The sequence below is a fragment of the Orbicella faveolata genome, unplaced genomic scaffold (assembly GCF_042242905.1).
Source record: "Orbicella faveolata isolate gen_17 unplaced genomic scaffold, um_ofav_v1 contig_1, whole genome shotgun sequence".
In the NCBI taxonomy this organism is placed as follows: Eukaryota; Metazoa; Cnidaria; class Anthozoa; order Scleractinia; family Merulinidae; genus Orbicella; species Orbicella faveolata.
In genome coordinates, this window is record NW_028301536.1 from 18,940,637 (window position 1) to 18,959,601 (window position 18,965).

The 18,965-nt window shown below is 39.3% G+C and overlaps 1 protein-coding gene and 1 pseudogene across 2 annotated transcripts in view; both read left to right on the top strand.

Annotated features, from left to right (window-relative positions):
• LOC149118325 (DELTA-thalatoxin-Avl2a-like) overlaps positions 1-18,701 on the top strand; it is a 33,135-nt gene extending 14,434 nt beyond the window's left edge. Inside the window, exons 1-2 of one of the 2 annotated variants that reach the window (XM_089293803.1) lie at positions 10,851-10,963; positions 17,111-18,701. In XM_089293803.1, the coding sequence (XP_089149929.1) occupies positions 17,141-18,634 (1,494 nt within the window). In that variant the 5' untranslated portion in view covers positions 10,851-10,963; positions 17,111-17,140 and the 3' untranslated portion in view covers positions 18,635-18,701. Of the gene's footprint in view, positions 1-10,850; positions 10,964-17,110 lie in introns of those variants that run through there. The other variant, XM_089293807.1, reaches the window with a different exon arrangement.
• On the top strand, positions 3,540-5,065 carry LOC149118327 (DELTA-alicitoxin-Pse2b-like; annotated as a pseudogene).
• Positions 18,702-18,965: the final 264 nt, after the last annotated feature.

The following is an 18,965-nucleotide window of genomic DNA, read 5'->3' on the forward strand; positions in this document are numbered from 1 at the left end:
CCAAAAAAGGAGTCACAATGAAAAGCCCAAACAAGTGTCTGCAGTAACACAGCGGTCAAACGTCTGCGCATGTGCGAGCAATGGAGCAACTAAAAGGTGGCCAAAATATTTTCATGACACTGTTCTTTTCATGGGTCATCGGTATCCTATAAATGACATTTTCCTCGTTATTTATATATTTGTTTATGTTTTAGCCGGTACAACGAGAGCTAACAGAAATGACTTGAGAGTTAAAAATTGTTCTACCTTCTGCTTGTTGCAGGTCTTTCTTTTCCGTGGTATGTATTTTCCGTGCTCCTTGAATTTTTTGTCCGCCTCGACTTTGCATTTAGTGCACCAGTTTTTTCCAGGTTTGTAGTTTAGAAAAGCTTTTCCCACCTGGTCAAAGACCAGGTACAGTCGGTTTGGGATCGGTATTTTGGCCAGCTATGCCCCCATGACGATGGACATGAACATCGTTTGCCGTTTCGATTCATCTCGTTCCTGTGCTTCAGACAAATCAAGGATCCGGATGGAATCCCTCAGTCCTTGCCAAAATTTTTCCAGCTCGTCTGAGCGAAGCCGAATCACTGCAATTGTCTTTTTCTTCTCCCATTTTTCCTTCTTTTACACATCGTTTGTTGTCCGTTTCCGGCGTCACGCATCGTGTGATTAATAAAAACAAATAAAAATATACTACGCCGTCGGCTCGTAGCATGACACGGGTTTTAAGACTTATAAACTTTTTCGGTAAAGCTCAAAACAAAATGGTAAATCAACAGAATACCGGTAACTTAATAAACTTTGTGTCTGAAAAGTCTTAAGTTTTCCTTTTACCTGCTTTCTTTTCCTTTTACAGATTTCTATGAACTTTTCAATTTTTTTTCGTAAATTTTGCGTGACACCGGTTGTTTCCCATGTTTTCCTTTAAATTTTTGCGCGGGAAATTGGCGCGCGGCTGCCAAAAAATGTACCAATTTGCGCATGCCCGACGTTTGAACGCGGTGTTGTCTGCAGTCTGCACGGTCTGCACTGTTTTGGCGTGACCGATTCGCGGCATTCGAACGTGAGAGTAGTGGACAAAGTCGACGCAAACAAATAAATTCAAGCACTTTTTAAAGGTAATGGAACTTAACTCTAGCTTCTAACTGTTCATGAAGACAGCCAATTTCACTTTACATTTTTGGGGATTGTTTATTTTGGGGTTGCCCATGGAAACTGTCAGTGGAGTTCAGTTGGTTTTACGACAAACATGCGGTCGGCATGTGCATGGAATTTAAGCTAATTTATAGCAGCGGGCAGGTCACGGAACATTAAACATTTCTTCTTTTAGAGGTTTTCAAATCTGGATCTTGCTTCTTTTGAAGGTTAATCCAAGAAGACGACTCTTCTATTAATGTAAATATTCAGGTAAGTATCGGCTAACATACTTCAAGTTTGCAAATTTCACTGGAATTCGTAAACGGTCATTGACTTCAATTCTCAGCAAACAAAGTTATTGTGTCAAAATGCGCCCTTTAGCTCCTTTTTTGACCCTGTAAGATTTCATATCTGGAAATAGTTTCTTGCAATCATGGTTTCGGAGAGATATCACTAGAAATTGTTTCAAAATAACGAAGCGTTTGCTTTTCTTCCGGGTTTTCTTGCAGTAATCGGTTTCGTTACGCTCGGGTCAAAGGTCACGTTTTCAGGAAGAAGTGCTGCATTTAGTTCGCTATCTCAGCGCTCGCGATTTTATTTACCCAAAAATTTTATTTCACTAATTTGAAGAAGAAAGAATGCTCTTTCACACCAAACTAGTCGTTTTGGGAAAAGTCGTGTACCAGAACGCCTTTTTAGCATTTGAAAATAAGCTAAATGTAGACCTCTTGTAAAGCTGTCTTGGGTCGTTAATTTAGAAAATTCGTCAAATATTTAAGTTCTAATCAAATCACGATCTATTTAGCTCTAAATAGACAAAAAAAGGAAGTACAAATACGACGTGCAATCAGTTTGTAATGAAGATTTTTACTTTTGAGTTTACGAGCCTCTGAATATGCGGCTCATTTTCGATGGATTTTGGCCGATTTGGGGCATCGAAACGAAAAAATTGCGGAAAAAAATAATTTTTGATTTATCGAACTTAAAACGATATTTTTGTAACTAGTGCCCGTAGGGCTTCATTCTGGGCAAGTTTGAAGAAATTCGATTTTTTCGCTATTTCCAAGTCTAGTTGATATTTAGGCGAAGCTGCTCTTAAGATCTACGTTTACCTCAAACGTCTAAGTGCGGTTTAAGGTTAGACGTTTGACGTTCGCCGTTTAGACGTTTGTCGATTTAGATTGGATTAAATTGGAGCGAATAGAAATCATTCCGTCCTTAAATTGGAAAGTGTTAAAATAACGCCGATTTTGGAAAAAAAAGCCGTCATATTGGATTTCTACTTAGGATGAGTGCCTTCCCTACAAACAACAACAAAAGGCTAGGTAATTTTTAATTTCCCTAAACACTATAACCAATTTGTAGAAAAAGGGTTACCTTATTCGATTTAGAATTTATACGTGGCATAAAATAAAATTTAAGGCAATAAAGCTTGAGGTAAAGGTCTTACGTAAAAACCTACCTCTTCAGTAAAGTTCAAAACGTAAGTCGAAAATTTTAAACGTGAGGTCTGCCTTTGGTTCGTCGTTTCGTGGATCTCGACGATCTAAAAGTCTCCAATGTCTAATAATGCATGGAGAGTAATATACCTATTTCCCTTGGTCATCCTTATGAGATGACATTAATGCTGATAAACTTAACACAAGATTTAGTCGATTATCTTCTAGTTATCCGTCAAATCACCAGAGACATGATAAAATGGTGAACAAATACAGCAGTTGACAAGAACTCACCGAAACCAAGAAAGAAATCACCGAGTGGATCGGTGGATCGGTAGTTTGCCGAAATTATGCTACAAAATAAATCCATTATATCTATTTAACCTTACCGACGTGCAAAACAATGGTTCTTTACCAAGTAAGCTTTTATCTTTCTCGTTTCCTTTAAACATCGGACGCCATGCAAATTTACAAATTAAATGGCACCACGAAATTATCAGCTTTTACCTAAATTACTTCTCGCGTTCCAAAAAAAAACAAATAGCACGTTGGTGAGGAAAATTTTACCGCATGTACAATCAACCTGCGCTCTCAAACTACGGCAGCCCTTGACTCCCTGAGCTTGAGCGATACACGAGATCACGAATTCGCGGTATTGACTGGGGAAAACGAGAAATACAAACTGTCATCTTAAGTTTTTAGGTATGTAGTGATTAATAGCAAGTAGTTTAAAGACGCTAAGCGGGCTCATTTCGAAATATATCAAATAATAGGCTCGTACTTGAACGTGAGCATGCCGTTGGTTGATTTCTGTTAATTAAACACTTCGACGGAACCAACAATTTATGTTGTATCAATGCTCACGTGCAAACGTATCTGAGAACCACAAATAATCAACTGCCTCATTTGTTATGTTTTACGCAGGTTCCATTATTTGATCGGCGCTGTTGTCCGTGTAGGCCGACAGCACACCAAGGAGCCATGTTTATCCCTTTAATGCTTATCATTTCCCTGACAAGCTTAGCTATACCCGGTGGCAGAGGAACCGAAGAAACCAAAGGAACTCCGAAGACCAAAGAAACAGCAGAGCTTGGAAAAGCCATTAACCTCGCAAAAACTAACCTACTGGAGGACTTCAAGGAACGCGAAGCAAGCATTTTTGAGGCTTTCCCTTCACAATGCTACAAAAAAGAAAACCTAAACTCCACAAGAAGTCATTTTGAATATTATCAAAGTACTAAGTCTTTTTACTCAAAATTGGCCTCCCAAGCTGGATTAGATGCCTCACTGGAGTCAGCCTATTCCCTGAGCGCTACGCTCAATAGTGTTACATAGAAGACAAGTTCAAGAAAATCGAATGTGAGTGGAATTTCCTTAATCGTCGAGGCATTATCAGAAAAGATCCATCTGGACAAAGACTGTTTAAATGACGAAAGCTTCGAGTTCAAGAAAAGCTTTATGGATACCTTAGAACGATTGCCGTTGAAGATTGAAAAACCCTGGCTGAAGAATTCGTGGAGGTCATATCATGATTTCTTGGATCATTACGGTTCCCATATTGTTACTTCCGTTTTGCGTGGAGCAAGAATAAAGCAAATGTCATTCTCACGGAGCTCTGAATCTTACAGTGAAAGAGATTTCCAGGTGAAAAGCTGCGTCGCGTTAGCAGGCCCCACAACGGCCGTAACAAAGGTCGGCGTCTCTCCGTGTGCAAATGTGACTGATACTGAATCCAAGAAGGCTAGCGAAATGAGCACGACTGACAAAATATTCATTAGAGGAGGAAGCAAGGAAACCCGTAGCCAGTTGTTATATGACAGGTCTAAGGAACTGATTCAACAGCTTATGAATGAAGCCGCAGAAACACATTCATCGATCCAGCACACCTTCAGAGCTATTTGGAAAGTTTTACAAAGCCGCTTTCATCACCCAACTACGTCAGAGACCTAAACCTGCAGTATTACTACCTGGGCTTCTTGAATCATGGCTGTCCATACGTGAAAAGTGGAGAACTTAAAATACAGACATTCGACTACACCGAGAGGTCCAACGACCAGTATCCAGAGTTCCAGTGTACTCTCGCTAAAGAGGGTTGCCACAGCGACGACGACTGCCATTACCAACCCATTTGGTGTTCTTGTCGAGGCGACACATGTGTCTTCTACAAGAGAGAGGAACAAGATACAGGAATAGCTAAGGAAACTGCATACGCTAACACTAAAGAGAACACGGCATGGCAAGGTTGCGACTGGAAGCTGGCTGGGTCTTGGTGTGTTTGCAAAAACACCCATCTTGATTGGCGGAGAGTTGTGTGGGCCTTACCCAGCAAGGATTACGTCGCACGTAACTCAGTAGCTAACCATGGCGCTCACCGCAAGGCAAAGCATCCCGGTCATGGCCATCCGAGAGGAAAAGAAGAATGACTGTAACTGATTTTCCACACATTCATATCAATGATTATCATCCGAGTGATCACAGAAATATTGTAACGTAGGTATCAGTTAAAGTACCTATAACCTCGAAAATTGTTTTCACTGAGTGAAATCTTTGTATGAAACTGAGAAAACTGCTCAAAAAAATTTTGCATTCAGTTCAAACCCGAACTCTTTATGAATTGATGAAGTAGAGTGAGCGTCTTTTGAAGCACGACCGAGCAAAGGGGAGAATGGGACTAAGCTAATGAAGTCATCAAGGCCTTTGCTCGTATCCCTCCGGTCATTTTCGTTATGGGTTCGGTGTTTTCAGGGTTTAACATTTTGTTAAAGGAACGTTTATTTAACTCAAAAAAATTAAATCACCCTTTCGCGGCCTTCTTTTAAATTAGCGTTTGAGAGACCAATAAACATAATCTTCATCTCGAAAGTGTTTCGAACACACCCGTGTATATTATGGGTTCCCAATGTGCACGCTTTAATTTAACGAAGTCTACCGACTTCCTTTTTCTTTTGCGTTTATCCATGTTATCAGTCCTATCATATGGATTTGGTGAGGAGATCATGCTCCCGTTTATTGACCCGTTGTTGCATACGAAAAACATGCATTTATCCGGTCGCATTTTCGATCTTCAAACCGAAGCAAAGACTGTCCCGAACAAGGCGATTGATGGCCTGGAATGACGTCAAAATAGCGCTATACCCAGACTTCTTTAAGTGATACTGCGGGTCGGTCAAGTTTTGAAAAAGTCCGATTTTTCCGATCTTTACTCAAAAATTAAAATAGTTTGGGTTTTTACCGAATGTGGCATTTTTCTTAGCTCGATACAAAGATTTTATCGAGAGAAAAATATTTTGGGGGGTTTTAAGCACTTTAAAACTATGGCCACGAGAAAAATAAATTCTGGTCTATAGATTTTAGGACTGAATATCGACTACACGGTTAATTTCCAACATTCAATGTTGGCTAAGTTTGATGACAAAGTTAAATAATTTACTTGAATGTAAAATCAGCTTTCTATTGTCGAATAAAAAATTGTATCAAAGCTAGAGTTGTTTGACTGGAAATGCTAAAGAGAGAGGGTTCCTGGTAGAAAGACAGTCAGCTTCGACCGATAGGCTTTGCGTTGGCCGTGCCAGGAACGAAGAAAGAAAAAAAATTCACTTCAAAGGAGGTAATCGTATCGTGGCATACGAGGTACATCTTGATGTTACTGTTACTTAGGGCCTCTTCATATGAGCCCGGTCAACCGGGCTGGCTCGGTTTACGAGATCTCGCCTCGCTTCTCTTTCCTTCGTAAAAATTTCGACGTGTTCATATGAGAAGCCAGGCTGGCCCGGTTAACGAGATCTCGGTAACCGGGATGAAAATTTTCCTATATGAACGCTCCAGCCCGGGTAACCGGGACGCAACTTTTTAGACGAAATAGCTTCGCTTTCGCAACATAGCGGCCAAAATAGCATAATTTTTGCCTAGTATGTTCTCCACTTTAGGAGTAGGCGAATTAGCTTTATTAGTAAAGTTACAAGAGTCCTCAAAGCTGCGACAGCCGCGAACGATAAAAGTTTATGTTCCACCATTTTGGTTGTGCTTCTTGGATTTTATCCCGGTAGACCCGGCTGAAATTTCCCATATGAACAGACAACAAAATTCGTTCCGGTAACCGAGCCAGCCCGGTTACCGGGCTCATATGAAGAGGCCCTTAAGCGGGTAAGCGACGTATGACACTATGTCAGCGACCAAACTACATATTCGCAACTTTTTTTGAAGAGTGGTTACTGAAGTCACCTCGCCTTATATGTAAATCTTCCTGCCACCCCTACCACCACCCCCCCCCCCCGCCCACCAACCCCACTTAGGCGACAGGAAGGGCTTCATCAAGAGTCCATCCGTATAACTACTTCTTACAAGTGTAGAAAACATCAAACAGATCGAAAGAAGATTGCACACGTTCTGCAACAAGCCATATTTGTTCGAAATTAAAATAGTCACGACTGTCACACTATTTAATATCACTGGCGTACTAAATAATAAAGTCACCGACGCGCTTTCTTTTAAAAGAAAGTCGCTGTGCCCGTTTTAAGAAAGTAGCTAACATGCTCTTTTATAGTATGTAAACTGACCGACACGTTTTGAATGGGCGCTACTTTAAATTTCAGTTATGCCATGGTATAATCATGTTTTGAGATTCTCATGTTTGTAAGATTTTCATGCTTGTAAAAATACCGTTTTCCTGGGCACACATACCAAAATGCGATCGTCGCTTTGTCATGGACAAGGTTTATCAAGTTTTGTCAGTTTATCACGTATCGAGTGTTCGTTACATGAAGTAGTAGCTTTGCACATCAGGGTCACGTGATTTTCGGTCTCGCGTGAGCCGTCATGTTGTTTGTTTTTAAAAGATTACCACTTCTCATATATTGGACAGCATTGAACACAAAGAAACCTGGTAGTAATTTTGGATGTCTGTAAACTTACTTCTCCTAAATATCCAAGGAGCACTAATTTAAGACACTGTACCTTTGGGCCGTGGACTGACAAGAGCTGCTTGGAATTCGATCGAACTGGATAACGCAATAAAGTTTTAAACCTACCTGGTATCTTTGTCTTCTAGCGTTTTTGTACTGAAGCCATTTCCGGGATATCGTTTTCAGCGGTCAGTCAAATGCTAAAGATATAAACGAGAGATATAAGAAAATATAACAGCAAGATACTGAAAGACTGATGTTTATTTTTGAGAGCACCAAATGGTCGCTTAAAATCAGACGAAGTTCATACCTACCTCTTATGTTTCAAGGACGATGAATATATCAAATATCCTGGTGATTTCAGTACCACAAAGAAAATAATTTTGAAAGAAAAAGATTCCATTGGATTCGAAGCTTCGGTCACGAATCAACCGTTAACTTTTGACCCCAGACTGAGGCAAGAATCGTGGCCAAATCTAATGGTCGAGTCCTGGACCGAGCATCCAAAGTGAGCTATTGCTGGTTTTCATGTGACGTTTAATATCATTCTTGGAAATCAGAAAACATACCTATCCTTATGTGGTTTTAGTCTCAACAAACTCTTTAAGCCGGAACGTTTTACAAAGTCTTAACTTGACAGGATTTTCGTTTTGTAACAGAACACGTTTAATTAGCTTTAACTCTTAAAGCTTTTGCGTCGCGTGACATTTAAATTTATCGTAGAATAATTATGGAATAGAGGCAGTCCTATGATTACAAGAACCAAAATGAAGATCAAAGACCTAAAACCTAAAGATCTGTAGAGAAATAATCGGGTTTCAAACTCGACCGTCCAGAAAACCCAGAACTATCTGAAAAAATCTCAATTTTATTACTGAAAACAAATGAAAGCTAACCGCAGACAAACTGGGCTTTCTTTAGCTCATACTTTAAGGCAATCCTCTGCTCAATAGAAAAAAATCTGGGGAAAGATTTCTTATAGCTTTAATAATATTATTTTCATGTTTTCGTTAGCGTTCTTGCATGTTCCGATATGCGCCAGCATGTTCCGTGTTCCTGGTTAAATGGTACAACACATTTTAATTATAAATGTGGAAAAAGATTAGTGATAAGGAAACTAGTAATAACACAAACACAGCTGTTCAAGTATTAGTTCCAAACTCCTTCGAATAATTTCAGTGTACCCTTCAGACCAGTTTTTACCCCGTCATTCATAAATGTGGCTCTGTCGCGCCGTCTCCCAGTTTTTCTTAAAATTGATGCTTTCACTATTCCGCTTTATTTTTAAATGTTGATACCAGTTTCTTTGTGGCTGATAATACAACGTATTCATAAATAAAAGGTTATTCAGGAATAAAAGGTCTGACGAGGACCCTGTGAGAACAAGAAACCTATTTTTTTTCTCTACACTAAATTTCTAGCCTTAGTACGTATCCGAACGACAAGCCAGTTCTAGACGTTTTAATTTTAAGTGGCTTTGATCCACTCAATGAAATCGAATTCGTAGTGCTTCAACTGGAAAAATATGGTACCTGTTTCTCTTCCTTTATTTTCTTGCATGGCTGAACATTTAATTGTTCAAATGAAATCATGTTTTTGCTTTTGAAAGGGCTTGCCCGTCCTTATTAAGTTGTCCATATGTGCTTTTCAACTACTTGACAAGTAAATTTCAAATTAATCAAATTTAACTTAACCATAGATATAGAAAGAGATTAGTCTAATTCAGTATCAGCAAACTCTGTGTTACTTATCACAGAGAGGACATTTTTAATCGGAACTTTTTGATTAAGTAAAAATCACTGACAATCAGTGACATGGATAAAATGATTATGAGTCGTATCTGTCACACCCCTATACCTTTACTAAACACTGAGCTTAATGCAATGATCGTGGAATAACTTTGATCTTTGTAATAGACACATATCCTCTGAACTTAGCAGCGTTCTTGGGGCCGATTTACACGATATGACTTTGTTGCATGCGACAAGTTTACGACAGGCCTACGACATGAATTGTTTCGTGTAAATCAAACCTACAACTCGCTTACGACTGTTATGTACGTCAAAAAATTGTCGTATGATTTTAAAACATGTTTTAAAACGCTGCGACAATCGTAGCTGAAATCGATAGAAAATGACGTATTTTGTGACAAATTTCTACTGAGTAAGGGACGAAGGTGTAGTTTTCTTACCTCAAAATGACGGACGAAGTTGTTGTTGACTGATTCACATGAAGTCGTAAAGCGAAAAATATCTCGTTAGAAAGTTTTTTCAAAGCGTAGGACATCTGAAATATTTGTTTACCGTTTGTTAGAACTTTCGCTCCGTAAATCCCGGTGCAAACGTTTGCATATTTAATTTTGTAAGTTAAAATGTCGAGCGCGTGTAAATGGTCCTAAGCCATGTCGTAGACCTGTCGTAAGCTTGTCGCATGCGACAAAGTCGTACCTTGTAAATCGGCCCTTAGGTTTCCCGAGTTTTGTATTCTAAAGGGCGCTGAACTGATAGACGACAAGCCGTTTTAAGACTGGAGACGCACGTACATAAATAATCGTTGTCTGAGGCGGCCGATAACTGGCCATGTCCGAGATGAGTTGTGTTGTTTGCGCTTATTTTCTAGAGAAGTGATTTTGGAATTTGACATGATTACGGGTTGGGTCCATATGCTATACAAATTGGCCCAAACTCTAGACAATCATTAAAACGAGCTCCTACTATCGTTGAATTTTCTCGTTGAAAGGCTTGCTACTATTCTACGAGAGAACAGCTCAAGAGAGAAACTAGCGCGAGGTCTCAACGACTGCAGAACAATCTTGGTTTGTGATCAGCCATTTGTTCCGTTTTAAAAGTTATGATTGTAACAACTGAGTTAATTAACTAAAGGCTACTTGTCCACTACACAGTTTACAAGACATACCTTTGAATAAAATTAACTAAAAACCAAGTTCTTGTCTGTCACAGGTTGATGGCGACTTTTGAACTTGTAACCTTCGAACATTCAACAAGCTTCCCAAAAACTGACAATCACAAAACAGCCAGTTTTTTGTATAAATTAACTATTTCAACCTCCTTTATTTTGTACTTACGTTTTTAAAGAAAAGGAAATGAATTAAAACTAAAACAAAAAAACAAAAAAAAAAACAAGAAAACTAGTTAGTTTGTGTAACACTGATCTATAAATTGTTTAATTTTACCAGTTTTACCAGTTCAAGATGAGAGCTTAACCCTTATTTTGGATTGGAGAGAGAGTTTTAGAGCGTGTAATGTCTACGACACAATGTGGGTACTAGCTGACCATGAAAATTTCAGTTTTCTCCAATTAACCGTTTAATTTCAACAACATCCTTTTAGAGAGCCAATCCGCTTCTTACAGCTATAAATCTACACGGTAGAAATATATGAGCTCAGAGTTTGAACTTGACAGTTTATATTCTGTGAAAGCAAATCTATTCTCAGTTCATATCAACACAGATCAAGAGAAATCGGAAGGATCGTGGATCGTAAGGTTGGTAGAAAACAATACATGAAGTAATTAATTGAGATGGTTTCGATTTCCTTTTTTAGGTTAACTCAACATCTTCCAATCATTTCGCCATTTTCAAATTTATTATGCTGTCACCTAATACTTCCGAGGCATTTATATCAACAATTAATTAGTCAATTGTCACGCACCGACACTGGAAAAAAAAAACCTTTTTTTTTTTCTAAACGAGTTAGCTGCTGCTGAAACTCACCCCAGGAAAAACGAATGTGAATGAAAAATCAAAGGCTTGACTATCTCCTATTCGCAAATATTACCAAACTAATTAGTGGTAGCTGAGCTGATTGAATTTCTTTGTGAAGGTTTTATGAACGTAAAACATATCATTGTATAAAAACCACGAGCTAAAATTCCATCGAAAGGCGTTTTGAGAGTAATATGAATTTTTTTTGAAAATAAAACGTTCTAAGCAAGACCGTGATAAGCCGAAAAAGAATTAGCTATATTAATAAAAACAAAAGACAAAAACAAATAGGTTTTCTTTATTAAGTTAGGTCAGGAGCCATAATCGGGGACGAAGACCGTAAGCGCGCGCCATTTCTAGTATTGGGTCTGTCCCTATGATATGGGACAATTTTTCTATTTTTAGAACAAATTGCGCCATCCCGTGCGGCACACGCGCGTACATGCTGCGAGGATTTTTGCGGATATAGCGCGGGGAAATGGCGTCCGAAATTCCCGAAATGTTTGATGCTTTTGGCCCACAACTCGATACTTTCATGTCTGGTGGAATTTTGCTTCAGTGTTTTCGTCTTAAGCTACTCCAGTTTGAGTGAAGTAAGACTGTCAAATTTAGTTATGTCCTGCTTTATATCACTAACCAAGTTGTGTTCCGCAGCTTGGTTTACAAGGGCTCCACATTACTTCACTTTACGTTTTGCATATGTTGAAGATTAACAGCTTTTCCAAAACACAGCAAAAACTAGTTGGACATATTTGGATATAGTAGCATTTCTGGACTCCTCTTGCCACACGCTTGCGAGGATTTCACCAGAGTCTATCTCGACCGAACAGTAAAAAAAAAAATAACTGCAAGTTTGAGTTTCGCCCGAATTGTAAGCAACGCTTGATGTTTTATCAAGGCCCAATACGCGACAAAGTAAAAGTTTATGTCTGTAGATGCTGCTCAGTTTTGTTGGGTAAAAATCCAATAAATTGACTGTTGTAGATGAATAAGAGTACCTGCCGATGCGTGTTTTGTACAGTCAATAAAACATGACAAATTGGACTTCCCCACTTTCGAGTGAAAACGTACATCGAACTTATGTATCTCTAGTTTTCAAATATGTTTAAGGTTGATAAATGTTTGAGAACATATTAAAAGCTTAGCTGAAAATATGTGAATACAGCAGAAATAATCAGCTTTCTTTAATCAACTCGAATAGTCACGGTACTCGAATAAAGATTTCGATTTTGTTGGTTGAGTTATCAAAACTCCTTGTCTATTTTATTTTCGCAGTTTTAAATTTTACTATGTTAAAGAAACACGTACTCATGATGTTAGTAGCCTTTTGGCGTTGGTGAAAATTGTTGCAGCATCTCGGCACAAAAGACAGCGGAAGAAATCTTTGTCAAGATTTGTTGACAATTGGAAACACCGACTCGGACTTGAAAGTGCACGCGCTGCACTATGCAAATGAGCTACTTGTACGCGTCAGACTTTCCTTTCAAAAACCTTTGCAAACTCGCCAAACAAACAGAAACAATAAGAGACTATCAAAACAGGGTTTGGTTATGATTAAGTATTGTTTGGGAAACTCACAAATTAACTCGATACCAGAGTAAAGAGTTTTCTTATATAGCTTTTCTTTATAGAACAAGCGCAAAAGCTTACGCGTACAACTAACGCGAGCATTCATTCACAGCGCGAAATCGAAGTCATGTTTTCGACCCTGAAAAACTCACCTTTTCCATACGCTCGGAGCTTAAAACTACATATAAGAGCCCTGGTTCTTATTCCCTGCCTTTTTCCCTGCCATCGCTGTGAAAAATCTGCAAGAGAATCTCGCAACTCTCACCATTTGATCACGCAACGTGACAACAACCACGCGAGAGCCCCCGACATGTGCGTGGATCCGCGCGGATATATGACGTCAGGATGGCGCAATTTGTTCTAAAAATAGGAAAATTGTCCCATATCATAGGTGCGCGCGGATCCCAAGACTTACGGTCTCCGTCCCCGATTATGGCTCCTGGTCAGGTTTTTGTTTGGACCTTCAACTGGAAAATTGCTGATGTCACTCCTGTTCGCTTCGTATCTGAGCCGGACACTCGCTGAAATGAATTAATGATCACCCTGAAAATCAATCTGACAACTTTTAAATTCCTTCCTTAAAGGAAAAAAAGGGTTTGTCCGGCATTCTTATTAGTTCGGGTAAAGGCAAAAAAAATTTAAAATGTTCACATTTCGAATTTCAGCTGTAAGCGAACTTAGCAGTAACACCTTTGCTTTGTTATTTAAATCACTTAATAACTTGTGGTATAAAACCTCCTGAAACCCCTCCACCTCGGTAAACATCGAAACTCCATTAGAAAAAACTTGAAATCACAATTTAGATCTGCTTTCACAAGAGTCTAAAATTTCATTTAATCAGAAAGTAAAACCAAACCCAATCGTGACTCGTTCGCACACTTTTCCCAGAGCACATGTATTTACTTTGAGTTTTGATTGGTTTATAGGAATGTCTTTGTCCTATTATGGTTTTGGTTTCACGACGTAATATATCAAACACGAAATACCGCGTTTGACCACATTTCCAAACACCGAGAACAGAACCGAAAATATGACGCGCAACGGAATATTTTTGCCGAACATTGAAGTGTTTCAAAATGTGGTCAGACACTGCCCTGAGCGTTTGATAAATCTTCTCAATCGAACCTAAAACTAAGGAGAAAACGGAAAAATTAAATAGTAAAAATCTAAGGTCAGATATCCCAACACAGTCACGGTCATGATTTCCTTTGTTTAAATTTGATGAATTATTGATGAATTTGAGAAACTCAGTGGAAAACCGCTCTTAAATATTTGCAATACATTTTATAACAACTTGTTTTAATTACGAATTTTGTCTCTTAGGTATAGGGCTCTAAGAACCGTCATCATTCCGCTCTCTAATCAGAATGCGCCTTATCATTTCGGTCAGCGGGTGTTCCATGTGTTCTTTGTCTGTTGTTTAAAAATTATTGGTGGGCAGAATATCTTTCAAGCAAATAATAGCGCGATCCATTGAATGAACGAAATAGCATTTTCTGAAATTTCCGAAAAAGAGGACAACCTCGCAAGGTCACTCAACTTTCTTCCCTCGAAATTCCATTCCATTTTTCCTTTAAGAATTTCCGAACTTTTCGGTTGAAAGGTTCGCTGTTCAGAAATTCCACAGTTTTTCGGATTTTCTGAAAACGTTCCCAGAATGTTGACCGTATCATTTGTAACCGGTTCGAAATATTTGGCATTCGTGGTTGAATGCAAAGCACCCAAGGATTAATTTGAAGACTTCGCTCAGCCGAAAACAAGCCCAGATTGATTAAGTTGATAAACCAAGTTTTGTTTTACAGAATAACCAGTAGATTTTCGTTCTTTTTTCATAATAACTAATTCCTTTTACATGGATGTGTTTCAGTTCATGTTATTCTGGTATGAAGTTTTATAAGATTAAGATTAAAATAAAACTAATGGTCATCATATATACTCCCCTTCTATCATTTGTTCTGAGCATTGAGTGGTGTGCTCAAGGCGATAAATATATATTTTCTATTCTTTGTGCGGACAACTCGCATATGTAAGCAACTGATTTAATTTGAAAAATAACTAAACTAAGATCAGATAGCTTAAAAGATTCAGAGGAAAATGTTTAAGACTCAACCAAACCATCGCAAAAGATGAATAGGAGCCCCACAAAAATATTTCCTTGGACGACATTAAATTTTTTCATATTTTATTTTTAATAGCTTTCCATTAAAAATGGAAAGCCATTTTATTCTACATGGCCAGTCACTACCCATCAAACTTCTTAGACACTGAATTATGTACATAAAAATATAGAGCTTTGTACGTGCTCCTTCTCCTTAATTACCTCTGGTGGACGAAGATGACACCTTTCTCGAGATCGTGTTCAGTAAAACATGGTCACACCATCAAAAAACGGTGGAAATTTATCATAGAGAACAGGATTATTTAACACCGTTCAGAATATCAAACTAATTTAAATGAGAAAAAAGCCAAACCGATTATTAGAGTGCACCTAACCCCAATTTTACTTTTCGCTAAAACGAATCTACTTGTTATTTGAAATACTTCTGCGAAAACATTTTTGGATTCGGTTAAATCCTCGATTTTCTGGGCCCCGATGAAATCTCGAAAATAGCTCTAAAACACCGCCATTTTGTTTCGCGATCGAGTTTGAGGAGAATGGGTCCAGCGGCTGTTGTGACGTCTACCCAGGAAGGTTGTATACCTCACGTCCTCTCATTTCCTTCAGGATGGTGCAGTACACATTCGAAAAGTGCTCAGAAACGCCTTCCAGAAGTGCTATCGGCTGTTGCAGCAATATCCTAGATATAAAGAAAGGCATACTGTACAATTTAATGGCGATGAGCGGTCAATGCTACAATAAAGACGTAAACGGTGGTTGATTTTGTCGAACCGAAACAAGCCAACTTAGTCCGTGAGAACCATTGAAGACCTCTCACTGGAATTTGTTCCGCAGACTTTTGTACTTAGAACCAACCAGCAATTTGTAGAAGTACTACCGACAACCTATATCTTCCAGTCCCGTAGTATTTATAACCTAGCCGGCAAAGTTGTGTGATCAATCAAGAAGCGTTACGACCGATGTACTGATATGTAAATGTAGGTCGCAACTGTACGCCGCTAACCAACGCTTATTTCTCTTTCGATTTAGATAAAAGTCGAAGATTAATCCTGAAGAATTACATGAAAACAAAACTTTAGACTCACAGAGTTTTTCGAAGGTTTAGAAATCAGCAGTGCGACTAACATTCTGTGCAATAGTGTCGAAAATATGACCTCGTAACATTATCTGCAGACCGCTTATGAAACATATCGTTTTCGCTTATCCGACAAATTTCACTGCAAACTTTGAGAAAAGTTTACATTGGTTATTTGGAGTTATGAGTTGTGACACTGTGAAATCGGTAATTGCATGAAATGTTTCCTTCCGCCTTTGCCTCCCGCAGCTTCAAAAATACAGGTCCAAACAATTCTACGATTTTCAATCGATCGAACTCCAGTGTTTTGGAGGTCATCAAGTCTCGAAAACTGCAACACTTACGTCGCTCTTATAAACATGAAGCATTCCAGAAAGTAAAACACAAACTGGATTTAATAGAGATACCATACCTTGACAAAATACATTCTCGCTAAGGACAAATGTAAACGGGCTACAAACACGCGTGGGAATCTTGTGTTTACGTGACGAAATTACAATCCAAAGCAGTCCTTGAGTTTTCTTTACTGCTTTTCGTTTGCCTGCTCCTCCACTTCGAATCTAGCTTTCCATTCTAATATACAAGCAGCTCGTCCGCAAAGAAGTCTTCCCCGTCGTCGCTTGAAATATTGCAAATTGCTCTCAAAGCTCTAAGCAGTGAGTTCACAGTTGCCGAACGGGCTCGATCGAAGTTTATTTCGGATTCTTCCGAATCGAAACTTAACTCTGACTCCAGTGACGAAAAAGAAATGATTCTGAAATAAAAATTGGCCGTTTTAGTCCCAAAATATATTGGAACGATCAGTTTTGTTTTCCATTTTCTCGAGCAAATACAGAGAGCTGACTGATACGCCACTGTGTTTGGTTCTTGGGTACACGTCATCAGCAACCGCCACCCCAAACTCCCTAAAACACAGTCGTGCAACACTTCAAGCGCGACTTTGAAAGGGCATAGAAAATCGAGGATTCAACCAAAGTCAAAAATGTTTTCACCCAAATGCTTAGAATAACAATTGAATTCGTTTTAGCGAAAAAACATTTGGGGTTAGGTGCATTTTAAGGCGTAAACAGTGCCATTAACTTACATCAAAATGACCGGTTTTCCAGATAACGGAGTTTACACTGCACACTAACATATGCAAATGTTGTATTCGTTTACTGGCAGATCACGTTGGCTAACATTGGAAACTGAGCCATGTTTGCCTCCCTAGTTTTGCTCACTTGCCTTATAGTCGTATCCACATCCACTGGTGCCCCTAGCGAGGGCCCTAGCAGCAGCAAAACCGTGGAACTGGGGAAAGTGATAGATCTTCGAGGGACCAACATCCTTGGAGACTTTCAAGAACGCGAAAGAACCATTTTTGAGCCCTTCGACTCAAAATGCTTTATCGATGAAAAGAAAAAGGTTCAATCCTCTCGAAAGTTCATGGAATATTATGAAAATAGCAATGCTTTTTACTCTTCTTTGGCCACCCAATCAGAATTGGACGTGTCGTTGCAGTCCTCATACACCCTGGGTGTTTCTCTAAAGGTTGCGACAAAGAGCAAAAGTTCACAGACCAATAAAGTGAGTGGAATGTCTTTAAATGCGGTGGCTATAACGGAAAAGCTACTAGTGAGGAGAGGCTGCTTAGAAGGCAATGAAGCGACCTTAAAGGAAAAGTTTGTGAAAGACTTTGAACTCCTGCAGGAAAAAATTGAAAAACCCTGGGAAAAGTCTTCCTGGGAACCATACCATAGTTTCCTGAAGACATACGGCTCCCACGTCATTACGTCCGTTACATTTGGAGCTAGTTTCAGACAAATGACATTTGCAGAGAGTTCAAAATCTTATAATGAGAGAGATTTTGAGGTGAAAAGTTGTCTCTCATTAGCAGGTCCCACAACTGCAGGAGAGGCCGATTTCAAAGCTTGTGCAGACATAAGTCAAAGTGAAAAATCCAGAGCAAGCAAGATGAGCACAACTGATAAAGTGTTCGTTTTGGGAGGAAGTCTCGACACCCGTAACAAGCTTTTGGACCAGAAAACAAGGTCACCCAAAGAAATTCAGAAACTTTTGAATGAAGCCAGTAAGGCACCCGCATCTATCGAACACACTTTCGTTGCGATCTGGAACATTTTACAAAGTCGTTTCGATACAGGATCACCCAACCACAACAGAGGTTTAAACTTGGAGTACTACTATCTCGGCTTCTTGAACTACGGGTGCCACTACATACCAAGTATCGGTGGAGAAGTTGCAATCCAGAAATTCGACTACATCGCAAGTACCACTGAACGTTTCCCAGCATTTGACCGCACCAAAAGATCCCCTAAAATTTCCCCAGAATTCGAGTGCACCCTCGCTAAAGAGGGCTGTCACAACAGCAAAGATTGCCATTATAAGCCAATTTGGTGTTCCTGCCATGGGAATTCCTGTGTTCGCTACAAATCTGAGACGCAAGACAATGGTGCCATAAAGGAAACTGCCTACGCAAATTCCAACTCAAATTGGGGATGGCACGGTTGCAGTTGGAAGGTGGCCGGGTCTGTTTGTCGCTGCACTAACTCAAATCGGGATGCGCGGAAAGTTGTATGGTCCTTGCCCAGCAGAGATCACCCAACACATAAAGCACGTAGCCATGGTGGCCACCGTCAGACAAAGGATGCAGTCCAGAAGAAACCAAAAGGAAAAGAAGAACAAAATTAATCTTCCATGTGTAGTGATACTTAAAGTAATCACTGAATCTGAAATTAAAGAATAACCAGAATTAAAAGATGCCTGTAGTCCATACCATTAGGTGAGAGTTGGGAGACTTTATTACGTGTACAACGGCTAAGTTTTGATCGGATTAATAAATGTTAAAAAGATGGAAAAGAAAAGCGCGTTCAATCAAGTCGGACTAATCTTTTAATAATCAGTCGCCACCTTAGAAACGAGGGCAAACCTGTGGTAAGTCTCATAATACAGTGACTTGCGGGGCCGTTACTGGGAACGAAACAAAAGACCAGAAGCTCTATTGTTTCCAGTGACGGTCCCA